Genomic DNA, 12,755 nt, shown 5'->3' on the forward strand with positions numbered 1-12,755 from the left:
ATACACAATGAGTCTTTCATTTACAAAATTCTGTTGATTTAGTGCAAAATAGACAAAGATGGAACAAAGCAGAGAGAGGGGGGAGGAGAGACGGAGCAGCTGTTCAACAAATGGACAAACTGTGAGATCGTGCTGACTTGTTAAGGAAAAACTCCCAGCTACGCGTATCTGAGGCTGTTTGCGATCGTTAAACGTTGTAAAAGAATGCATGTGGTGTGTGAGAGTGGTTGTGATGCCAAATCTCCCCAATAATACATGAACCCGGTGAACCTGTGAGTAAAGTGTGTGCTGCAGATGGTTGAGAGTGAGAACTGCTGGCAGGAATAAGAGAAAAAGAAAAAGAGAGAGAGAAACGGTCAGCACAGGGTCACCAAAAAAACATTCAGAATAATTATTTAGGGACATGAACATGTACAGAAATCGATGCAGCGCCTTGTTGTAGACACAAGCATTGGTCAAGGAGAACGTCTGACCTGATGGCTGCTCTGGAGAAAGGTCAGAGAGTCAACAAACTTATTTGGGATCATCTTCCGAAGACCATAAATACCTCTAGCAATGAATACCCCTGGAATTGTACCTCATATATTACATGCCACAATTAAATTGTATCAAATTCAATTTACTTTGGTGCAAAACAGAGAAATGCAGTAAATCCTAACGTGTGAAAAGCTGAAATCAGAGGATTTTTTGTAGAGGATCAAACTATTGAAATTGACCACTGTATGTGAAAGTGTCATATCTCAGCACTTGAGGATCGACAGCAGAAGAGAGAGGCAAGAGGCCTTTCTGGGTTCTGGAGGTGGTGAGTGACAGCCGAGCGAGCAGGAAGACAGTTTGGGAGGAACAAGTGATGAAAGAAGGTAGAGCAGCACTTCGGGCTTAAGAGGGACGGGATAGAAACATTTGTTTGAAGAAGCCGTCACATGTTTACACTGCATTGACTACTGTGTAGAGTCGTAATCTGTCCATCTGCCCAGACAATTGCAGAGTGCAGAGAACAATGCAGAGTGTCCAGGTCTATGGGCTTGAATGGTAAGCAGTGGTTTTCAGGCCAGCTGTAGCTCACTATGTTTTGTTTTTTATGTGATTTTCATTTGTAGAAAACAGAAACAATCCCGGTGAAAATCTGTGAAGTCTGTGTGTTGCTTTCAGCCCATTCATTCACTCACCTTTTAAAATCTTCACATTTTGCTGTAATTGAGGCAACTTTTCAGTGGATAAAAGTTGGACAAGTGTCTCTTCCCGACTGGACTGTGTTAAATGAAAATGGGCATAGAGTAATCTGACCTCCACGATCCTCTCTGATATTTTAACAGCCAAGGATGAAAGATCACAGCTGGAGGACATCTGAGTCCCTGCAGCACAGCTGTACGTTAGGGGCCACATGCACACTCCTCTTACACTAACTAACACATTGAAACATAAAAAAACAACATGACTTCAGGGGCGATAGACTGACCTTGCAGCTCAATTTAGCAGCTTCCTGTCTCTCATTCATATATTTACACCCAGTAAGGACTTCTGATGTTGACAGAAAGAATCCTCTGCAGGACAACTTGTGTAAAAGTAAACCCATGTCCTAGACCTGCTCTTAAAATATGTTTTACATTTTTATTTTATTTTTATTTTATTCTTTAACATTTTGTATTCACTCTGTGTAGATAATTTATTGACCCTAGGGTCACATTGTGTTTGTTATGCTTTTAAATGTCTGCTCTGTTAAGCACTTTGTGATAGTACTGTCTGTGAAAAGCGCTATATAAATAAAATTCATTCATTCATTCATTCATTCATTCATTCATTCAACTTGGGACCGGAAACATCCACGGAAACCTCTCGGACTTGAACATGCGTCCACCTTCATTTGTAACTTTTGCATCCAGCTTAGAACTAATCAACAAAAGATTTGTCATCATCAACAGTTGGTTCTATTTCTAGATCTTCAGATTCAACATTTTCCCGCCTGAACATTTGATTTTGATTGGTTGGGTCATTTTCTCTTTGTGACTGTTTCAAATTGCAGACCTTTTGTTCTAAGGCACAGCCCCTTGAAGACATTTAATCCAACCAAAGGCAATCCAGTGAAAGAGGCTACTCCTCAGCTGCAGCAGAAAGAAAGCCGAGACACAAAGCCGCAGCGAGAGAGTGAACCTCCAGAGCGAGACTGAGCTCTTCATTGTTGGCTCCAGGTAGAAAAGTGCTTCGAGCGATGTTTTGTCTCACATCATTTCTAATAGAGCAAACCAATAAAGGTGTGAGACATTATGTTATAGGCTGCAAGTCTCTGCGAACGTCCCGAAAAATAATTTCAACCCCAAAGTCAGTGTAAACTGTCAAAAATGTACTTTGTTATTGTCATCGATAGAGGTGCACAAAAACACACAATTCAATGATGAGAAAATAAAAGATTGTAAAACTGTGAATCTTGTTTTGACACAACACGTGTAGCATGCAAACATTACAGCGGCGTCGATCTTCTCTTCTAACTCTAACGGCAAGAAAGCGAATCAAATTGATCCGTTTCTCTCTCCGTCATTTAATGATTAGCAAAGAACGGCAGCAACTATTTCTCACATAAAGTTTTATTTTATTTGCTCCAACCAGACTGAGATTTACTCTTTGCGACAATAGACAATTCACTTAAAATTCAAAATTGGACCCTCTTGTTCCTTTTCACTTTCTACATCGTCCCAACTTTCATGTTACCACTTTATTGCCCCCTCTCTCCCTCCCTCTCTCTCCCTCTCTCTCTGTCCCTCTCTCTCTCTCTCTCTCTCTCTCCCTCCCTCTCTCTCTCTCCCTCCCTCCCTCTCTCTCTCCCTCCCTCTCTCTCTCTCTCTCTCTGGACTAAACCAGACCAGGTCTGCTTTAGTAAAAGATGAGGGGGGAAAAACTGCTGTAAGTACACAGCAGAGACAGCTCTAGTTTAGGACCTGAACAGAAAATGTGATTTGATGTGGGCCAGGTGGCTTTGTGACTATTACCATCATCATTGTCCTCCATTACGTAACCTGCCTTCCTTGGTATCCATCCCCTGTGACATGAACATGCCCAATGAAGCATTAAAGTAACACAAGTCACCCTCTTCTCCCCCCTCTGCCTCCCTCTTTTCTCTCCATTACAGAACCAATAATGTGCGTACAACTATTTCAATCACCACTACTGCAGTGTCAAGTGTGTGGAACATGTGTCTCATGCATCCTGCACTCTCCATGACTCGGTGTGTGTTTGCTAAAGCAGTATGTTAAGTCTTGCATTGTGCAGATTTCACCAACCTACGTCAAGCACACATTCCACACCGAACAACAGTCTGCCCCGCGGCGCTCCGGCTCCGGCCTGTCAAAACATCTTAGCGAGGCCTAAATGATTAGAAGCGGCACGCGGCTAACACTTGGACAGGACTGCCCCAAAATGCTGCGTGCAGTAAACTATCAAGGCTCTGAGCGTGTCTTCTTTTGTTGGCAAAGAAAATACAGCTTTTTTTTTGTCTGTCAGGCTGTAAACCTCTTCAACGATGCAAGCTTGCAAAATTGACAACAAGTAGAGAGAGTGGAATGAAGGGCAGCATCTCCCGTCCTCCTCAATACTTTCCAGACAGTTACACAACTCCAAGATGCACAAAATGAACTTCTTTTTTTCTACAGTGAAATTAGTGCAGAAGTTTGTTTTCCTTAAATAATAACAATAATAATAAAATGTATTTATAGAGCGCTTTTCACAGACATAAAATCACAAAGTGCTTAACAGAGCAGAAATTTAAAAGCATAAAAAACACAATGTGACCATAGGGTCAATAAATTACATACACAGAGAAAAAAAATAAAAAATAAAAGGGACAGTTAACCCCAAAATCCGTATTTGTCCTCTTATCTGTGCTATTTATCAATCTCGACTGTTGTGGTGTGAGTTTGTGGCTGTAGAAATGTGCCAAAAAATACATTTTAACAGGAGTGTCTCTTTACCACAAATCATGATCATCGAGTAGGAACTACACGATGCTACTTTCCTTCTACTGAAAGCGTGCATCTACTCGTGGACGAGATTCCATCTCACAAATACTACTTGTTAAACATCATTAAAACATTAATGCCGTCCTCCTTGGCTGAGCTGTGACGTTAGCTCGCTAAGTGGTGCTAAGATGAGCGGGCAGTACCGCGTGTCGATGCACGCTTCCTTCCTAGACACAGCGGAGACACTGGTTTAATAGGAGCGAGCAGGTAAGGGGTGTTTGTTGGTGACAAAGCTGCCTCCATACTCATCACCTGCCTCTGGATCAGCAAATAGCAAAAAACATATGCAATAGCCAGGTTTCTACCAGTAGAGAGCAGTCACTATGCATACGTTAACACAATATGAAGAATTCATTAACTTTGCACTTAAATGTAAAGATTAAGACCTGAATCCATCAGCAAGTCACTTGATATCCTTAATCATTGTTTTGGTTTGGGGTTTAGTTACTCTTTTAGGATTTGTTGGGTTAACAATCACATGCCTGCTGTCAAGCTGTCTAAACTTGAAATGAATCCTTCAGTCCTCATATCGCACATGTGAAGGTGTGCCGCTAAGCCGGTTGATGTAGAGATGGGCAAACAACACACAGAAGAGAGGGATTAGAGTTGTGATGTTAAGAAGAAAAAAAGGACAGATGGAGAGAAAAGAGAGAAGGAAAGAAGAGGAAGGCAGATGGCGGAGAGAAGGAAGTGTCCCTCTCAGACACGGAGTGATATATGAGACTGAAAAAGAGGAACCAGCAGTAACGTACGACAGGAGCCTCATTAAGTGTGTGTGTGTGTGAGCGTGTGTCTGTGGTTGTAAGTGTGTGTGCACATAAGCATGTGTGTGTGTGTGGGTACATATGAAACAGAGAGTAAAAGTGTGTGTACAGATTGTGAAAGTTTCTGTGTTGCTGCCTTCAAATGGAACTTGTGAGCTCGTTTAAACAAACTGATTGGCGTTCAAGTGGTTAAGTCGTGAAAACACGGCACCTAGGCGACGACAACGTAGACGCTTGTGAGTTACTGTCACCGTATGGAAGTCACAGACGCTAACTATTTAGCAAGCCAGCGTGCCGGTAACATAAGGCGGGAAATAGAAGGGGGCATAATGATAATACTGGAGACTAAATCACTACAGGTCACCGAAATAAGCGTTTTTCAGCCATCATCTTCCCGAGGGCGTAACCTTACTGCTAACTTCACCCAGTGTGGCGCCGTGGGGGTTCACACACACCACAGTCTTCGCTTCCAAATCTACCAACCACTCATAACAGTGACAAAAATAAAGTTAAAGATATTAAAATGAGTACCCATTTGTGCAGCATGCACATTCATATCAGTTGATAGGATGCATCAAATCAAGTAAAATACATTTCAGAAGAAATGCAGCAGTGAAAATAAGATGGAAAATAAAACACACTTTGTGAGGATTTGTGTCTAACTCTGCTGTATTTCCCTCAGTAGGGTCCTCCTACGAGTCCCGCCCACTGCCGCGCCTCTCTCCGTAGGCACAGCTGTGCCTCATCTCCTGTGATCGCCTCCAGCTGACATAAATACTCCTGTCACTCTCATTCCAGTTGTCAGTCCGTCCGTTTACCTACCTGTAGGGGTGTCACGGATCACAAACCTCACGGGTCGGATCACGGTTCAGGAGTCACGGTTCGGATCATTTTTTGGATCAACAAAGAAAAGGGGAGGAGACAAATATAACTTTGCTTTCCATTTATTAAAGAACTTCAAGAACACTTAAAGCAAAGAACTTTGGGCGATAGTCTTACATGAAAACAAAAATATTGAAGATGTCCAATTTGAAATAAAATGAAATAAATAAATAAAAATAATAATACATTCAAGAATTCTGTTAAGTTTAAGTGCAACATGAGTTATGTTGATATCCTCGTCCTTTGATCAATACTGAAAGAAAGAAACAGCCAGTGAGCTAGCTTCCACCGTTTACACTGAACTGAACTGCTCGGCAACAACTTGGGTCTGTGTTTACTTCCTGTCAGGTCATTCAAATACACAATAATGTTACATTACTGTGACATTATTTTCAAAAAGATGAGAATATCTCCATTGTCTGGGGAGAGGGTCGACCTTTCTGTGGTGACTGGAATATTATTGGGCCTGTCTAGCTTCACTCTGCCACTTCTGTCAGCACCTGCCCAGGTGTGTGTGTGTGTGACTCTCACAGAGGGGGCGTGTCTACAGCACCTGACTAAGAATCACTCCGCCGTGGTGAAAGCAGTCTCTGCAGTCTTTTCCTTTTCATAGAGGTCTGGAACAGCTTCACACTGAAGTGGGTGCGTACGTGGACGTCGTAGCGTGGCTCAAGCATTTTAACCAGATTTAGAAATCCTTTGTTTTCTACACCGGAGTGTCCCCGTCGCTGACAGACGGGATGGTGGCTCTTCATATGTGTGGACATGCCGATGTTTTGCCGTTGTCGTGTGTCTTTCTCTTTAAATAACGCCTACATACCGTAACGCTTTGTCCACCACCCTCATCCGTCATTATACGTTACAGGGAAGACAAAACTTGCGATTTAAATGACGCCGCGGCTTCTGACGTTCCTCCGCTCGCCATGACTTCACCGTTAAATACTTCTAAGCTGCTCCGTTCACGTGAACACACTACTGCTTTATATCTGTTCACTGACACTCTGCATTGATATTCGGGGACTTGTTACTTGAAAAGGAACAGCAGCAGTAGAACTTTATGACACACTATGATGATTACGCTGTAAAAAAAAAAGAATACTCGATTGATCCGCGGTTCACGAGTGATCCGAACCGTGAGGGGTGATCCGAACGGATCACAGATCGATCCGTGATCCGTGACACCACTACCTACCTGGTATTCCGACCCGTGAGTAGTCCATTTGTTCACTCTCTGAAGATCCGCGACTAACGATGCATTTCGCTTTTTCAACTTGCCTGCCATACAGTGTCGAGCCTCGGGTTTCCACCTGTACGAGGAAGCCTTCCAGTTCGTTCCTCGGAGATCAACTGTGTAGTCTTGGCGTTCCTGTGTCGAGCCTCGGGTGTCACACAGACGATCCAGCCTGCCTGCCAGCCGCGGACGCAGACCGGCCACTTCCCGGCTAAGATCCGAGCGGAGCGCGAGGACGCGCCTCCGTACTGACGTTTGACAGTTTTCCTGTCGGCTTCGTCTGCCGCTCAGCAGGATTAGCCACTTTCCGGCTTGGAACCGTGCGGAGGCGTGGAGACGCCTCCTATTGACTTTGTCCATTTCCTGTCTTTTCCCTTGACTGAGAGAAATAAATTATCGTGGTTTTGAAATTGAACTCTGCTGTCTGAGTCTGCATTCGGGTCCATGAACACACCACATCATAACACACTTGATAAAATCCTTTTTTTCTTTTGTGCTGAACCAATCTGTGATTCGATCTGAACCGCGAGTTTTATGCTCCGTTGCAGCACTACAATACCTTACCTAACCCTCCTTCAAAAAATCAGCTTCCAAGGACCATTCCTGATGTCAGCCAACACGTCTGGAGAAAACTGAGCTTTCAGAACATTTCCACTTACGAGGTTGTGAATCTGACAAGAGGAGAGTGTTCATATGGACTCTTCTCGTTAGCACGGTAAACACGACTTGAGGGCAGCATGTGAATCAGTAAACATATGCATGTGTGTGTGTTTGTGCGTGTGTGAACCCATATAAAGAAGCAATTGTCCTCAATCCTTCCATAAATCCTTTTTCTTGCCTCCTTCCTTCCTCCCTCCGCTGTTTACTGCCTCCATCCTTCTATCAATACCACATATCCTCTTTATGTAGATGCAGCTGTGATGTGTGTATGTGGGTGTGTGGCACGTGCACACAGCATCACAGCCAACATGCATTCTCAATTAGGCCCATATAACATGCTGGCACTCTTGTCCGGGCATCTGCCTTGGCATCGACACACACACTCGTTTAAAACAACAGCTGGCACAGAGAAAGTTTCAGGGAGTGGTCGTAAGTGTGTGTGTGTGTGTGTGTGTGTGTGTACGTGGGTGTTAATGCGAGGGACTGTGGTTTTTATAAATGGCTTTAACTTTCTTTTTCCATATAGACAACGGTAAGAGCACACTGTGACCTCTCATGGCTGTGACCTGTGTGTGTGTGTGTGTGTGTGTGTGTGTGTGTGTGTGTGTGTGTGTGTGTGTGTGTGTGTGTGTGTGACTCACCGTGGCTGTCATGTTGTTGCTATCATCCATGATCGCAGCAGAGTATTTATTGGAAGGCATCGCTGTTGCAGTCGACTGGTCCAGAGGCTGTGCTGACTCTTTTTCAAACCTGGACGAAACACAAAACAAGGAAACAGTCAGAAAATAAAACGGGACGAATGACCCGGTGTTGTGGATCATCAACAGTCAATATCACAGCATCGTCATTTAATGTTTGTCCGCTTCTCTGTCGCTCTTTTTGAAAATCATCTGTCGGCTTCTGTGCTTGCAGTCAAAATCTGAGAGCTTTCTTGTGAATCCATTCAGAATTTTCTCAATGAAGCCAATTCAACTTAAACAAAAAATTATATTTTCATCTCCTGAATGTAATTTATGTAATTTATGACCAGAAATACAGCTGTGTGACTGAAAAAGTGGAGAGGCCGAGGCTCAAACAGAAAGAGAAAGACTGGAAGAGGAGAGGATGACGCTGGCCTCTCCTGTTCTCCATGAGTGAGTTGGAGCAGATCTGACATGCCCATACAATCCTGAGATAAACAGATACACAAGCCTGTCTGAATGTGTGTGTGTGTGTGTGTGTGTGTGTGTGTGTAAGTGAACAAAATAAGTGACAGTCTATGCGTTTGTACATGCATTATGTATGCAGTACTTCTGCATTATTCTGTTCATTGTGTGACTGCACATTCTTTGGAGCCTCCACGCTGCTGTACAGGAATGCATATTTTGATTTGAATGTAAGTGTGTGTGTGTGTGTGTGTTTTAGTTTAAAATTCAAGGAGGTGACAGTGTCATTAGCTTTGTCAAACAAGCCTGGACAGAGAGACCTGCAGACCTCAGGTAGCCAGCCGACAGTCAGTTTTAGTTTTACTCACGTTAATCTGCCTGGAAATCCATAGAAACGAATCTCACAATAACAAGGAAATGTAAAACAAAAAAAAGAAAACTCTTAGAGGGGAAAGAGAAAATTAATTCTTAAAATTCTTAAAGAGAATGTTAAATTCATTATTGTGTAGTCAGCACAAGTTAATCCAATTCAAAATACTATCTCACTAACTTGTTTTGCAGTGTACAGCCTCAAAAATGACCAGAATTAAATCAATACCTCTGTGTCAGAGTCTACAAAAATGTCTACAAAAATGTACGTGTTATTTTGGACACTAGGAAATTGGGATATTGGCGTATTTTCTACACTAAATCCAATAAAAATTTGCTGTGAATTAGTTGCAGTCCTAAACACAAACTCAAAGCCCTCAGCATTCAAAATGTCAACCACTGATTATATTCACGAGGAGGCTCTAAACGATGCTTGGTTACCTCTTCATGGCGTGTTTGGACAGGACAGGAGGAGCGATTACAGCAACATGCAACTTGCTTGACATTATATCGACTCTTGCCACGAAATGTAATGTTTCGATATTGTGAGCTTTCTGTCCCCGAAAAGGAAGGTGAGTTCCTAAAATGTGACTTGTCTGAACAGATTTATGTCCCCCACACCATGAGTAATGTGTGTTCACACACAGTCTGTGGTGGCTGGCAGGAGGAAGTCACGTTGTTCTGTGTGCAGAGGTTGATGCCCTCTGACTGACACAAACCGCCTCTGACATCAATCGGCTACATATTAATAATCTGAGCTCAGGGACTCTCTCCTTCACCCGGCTGCAGAGAGGTGAAGGAGTTCATGACTCAAAGGGATGTCAACACCCACTCCTCTCTTCCCGCCTTTGACCTTTGACCTGCACACAAAAAGCAGACCAAACGGGTGCCTGCTGCTAACGATCATTCAGATCTGGATTTGTCTCTGCAGGGGACATTTGCAGATTTGGTAAAGTTACCTTTGCGAGCACTTACTTATGAAGAGGGAAACGAAACATTATGGGACGGCCAACCTGGTGAAGTCTGCATGCCTCATCGATTTATGAGTTTTGAAGCCTCGAGTTCAACATTGTGATCGTTGTCGACCAGAAGTGACACAAGAGCTAAGTACAACCGAACACTGAATAGGACATTTTTAGGCAACCAAAATGTTTCAATTGACTTTCATGAACTGAAAATGCACTGTGAAAGGGTTAAAGTTAGACGAAAACAAGCACAACTCTCGGACCAGGTAGAAATGCATACCCTGCTTTATCGTCTATTTTCATCTAAATGGGACCATAATCGAGATGAACATCATGCCGTATGGAAGAAGTCTTGAAACTAGTGATTGAGACCATGAACTCATGTTTACTGATGTAATAAATCAAGTGGGAAGTAGGGTCATTCTGTTATTGACTTCTGTACAATCACACGAGTTTCTGCAACCAGAGGAGTCGCCCCCTGCTGGCTATTTGAAAGAATGCAAGATTAAGGCACTTCCACGTTGGACTCACCTTTCATAACTGGTTGCCACCTGTATTTATATGATGTTTTGCAGCATGTTTTGCATGATGTGTCTGTATTCGTCACATATTTAATTAATTATTTATCCTCAAAAAGTTATTTTATCCATAGAGTTTCTAAATTGATTTTACAGACAACATACGTATATATCAATATTGGGATATAAAATGACATATACTGTGATAGAGGATTCTATATCAATTGTAGGTACTGCAGTACCAGTTCTCAGATTGCGTTGGTATGAATGGATAGTTCTCCCTAAAGTAATTTAACGTTTAGTTAAATTACAAAAAGTAAATAGAATACACCCAACCCCATGTGTATGAATGAATGCTTTTGCCATCTTAACATCTTGTAGCGTTACTGTTTACTGAATGTGTCTGTGGTTGTTTGCTGTTTTCCCTTCTTGCTCATCCAATCAGCTTTTTGCTTGAACATGACGATTAAGTAGCAATGTGTGTGTCGATACTGTGCTGAACCTTTATATTGAAGTGTTTATTCACTGTGTCTTTGCAGAAACATGCTTTGGCTTTTAGAAACGGAGAAGTGAGAATGAATTAGAAGAACTGAGGAAAGACTGAGGGGCAGAGAGGTGTGAGGGGCCCAGGAAAAGAGGACAAAAAGTACGAGGGGGGGGCTTCACATCAAAGTTGTGTATGGTGGCGAGAGATTAGGGGCCGCATTGCAAGAGGGGATTGTTCACTCCCCAAAGGGTATGCTCCTCAGGGTCTCTCGCTGGCTGCATTCCTTGTCTGTCATGTATTTTATGGCCCCTTCAGGCTCAGATCCAGTCCTACAGTTTATACATTGTCTACTTTGTTTCCTATTGTACAGACTGCATTCACACAGTATATCATCCACTCACTCATAAGCCTGGATCAGAAGCACACATTTTGAATTGCAACACCAAAAGCATAAACATTACTAGATTAGAGATTAAATTATTAAAAATATTTGTATATATTTTCTTACCAAGCTAACGATGCCCTTTTGTTAACAGACATGACCTCTTCAGTGCACTACAGCTAAAGACAGCTAACTGGACTAAGTGTATTGCGATGCACTGATCCGTATCGGAGCTCATCCTGACCCCTCTAAGTAGGTCACGTATCAGCACGTTAGACACGGTTTCTTTGCCGATGTAATTATAAAAATTCAGTGGTTCGGTTCCATTGATTAATGGCGGGCCGTCAACTGTAAACATTTTAAATTTCAGGAAAAAAAGAGCACAGGAAGCGGACCAGGCTATCGAAATTGGAAGATTAATGGAGAGAAAATGTTCAATTGATTCATACCTATAACCTGATACCAGGTGATCGTGATCTGGGAGTTGTCTGTATTTTCTTCTTAGAACTTCAACTTGTTCACTTAAGTTTTCAGTTCATGAAAGTTTGGGCACCTAAAAATGATGTATTCTGCATTGGGTTGTACTCAGCGTTACCCTCTCGTATCACTTCTGGTTCCAAAAAAACAAGATGCCGATGACCAGAAACCAAGATGGCGACGTACAAAACGGCAAACTCAAGACTTCAAACCCGTAGTCGATAAGCCAGTGGGTGACCTCACTGTGACGATGTCCACTTTTTCTATACGGTCTATGGGACACATTTACGTTTGCTTTCTATGCTCACCTGCTTATATGTAATATAATATAATGACTTACTGGTTGCTGCAAGAGCTCCTGCTGGGCATACTGGTCCTGAAGGGATCCCATTCAAATGTGATGGTGGACTAAATCCAGTTTATTGCATTTCTCTCTATAACTAACAGACAACAAGTTTGCCAAAGAAGAACTCTCCTACCTTCCATTTACTAAGCTGATATCTATCTTTTACAGGCCTGCTAGAAGCCACCCATCATGCACCAACCCTCCATCTATACTACTGTTATAGTCCCTGCAGTACATTCTTCCTCAAATGTCCTTTCTCCTGATGCTTGACAATAAATCCTAGGTAATTTGTGAACGTGAAAATGTATCCCAACGCTAGAGAGAAGCCATAGACAGCTCTGGTGGTTTAATATGATTTAAAAATGTCATCTTCTCCTGAAAACCACGTACAATGTTAATATAATTGAGGATAATCAGAGGATCATAGAGTGAAACACACCTCAGCTGCACAACAGGTCTTAGTTAATCAAAGCACAATAATAATTTCGAGTTAAATTCAGACAATATTATCAAAACATG

The 12,755-nt window shown here is 42.5% G+C and overlaps 1 protein-coding gene across 2 annotated transcripts in view; it reads right to left on the reverse strand.

Annotated features, from left to right (window-relative positions):
- The window catches only part of dnmt3bb.1 (DNA (cytosine-5-)-methyltransferase 3 beta, duplicate b.1), a 33,211-nt gene that overhangs the window by 17,525 nt on the left and 2,931 nt on the right, over positions 1–12,755 (reverse strand). For both annotated transcript variants that reach the window (XM_079272998.1, XM_079272997.1), the window contains exon 2: positions 8,189–8,297. In XM_079272998.1, coding sequence (XP_079129124.1) covers positions 8,189–8,248 — 60 coding nt within the window. In that variant the 5' untranslated portion in view covers positions 8,249–8,297. The remainder of the gene's footprint in view (positions 1–8,188; positions 8,298–12,755) is intronic.

The sequence above is a fragment of the Melanostigma gelatinosum genome (genome assembly GCF_949748355.1).
Source record: "Melanostigma gelatinosum genome assembly, chromosome: 8".
Taxonomy (NCBI): Eukaryota; Metazoa; Chordata; class Actinopteri; order Perciformes; family Zoarcidae; genus Melanostigma; species Melanostigma gelatinosum.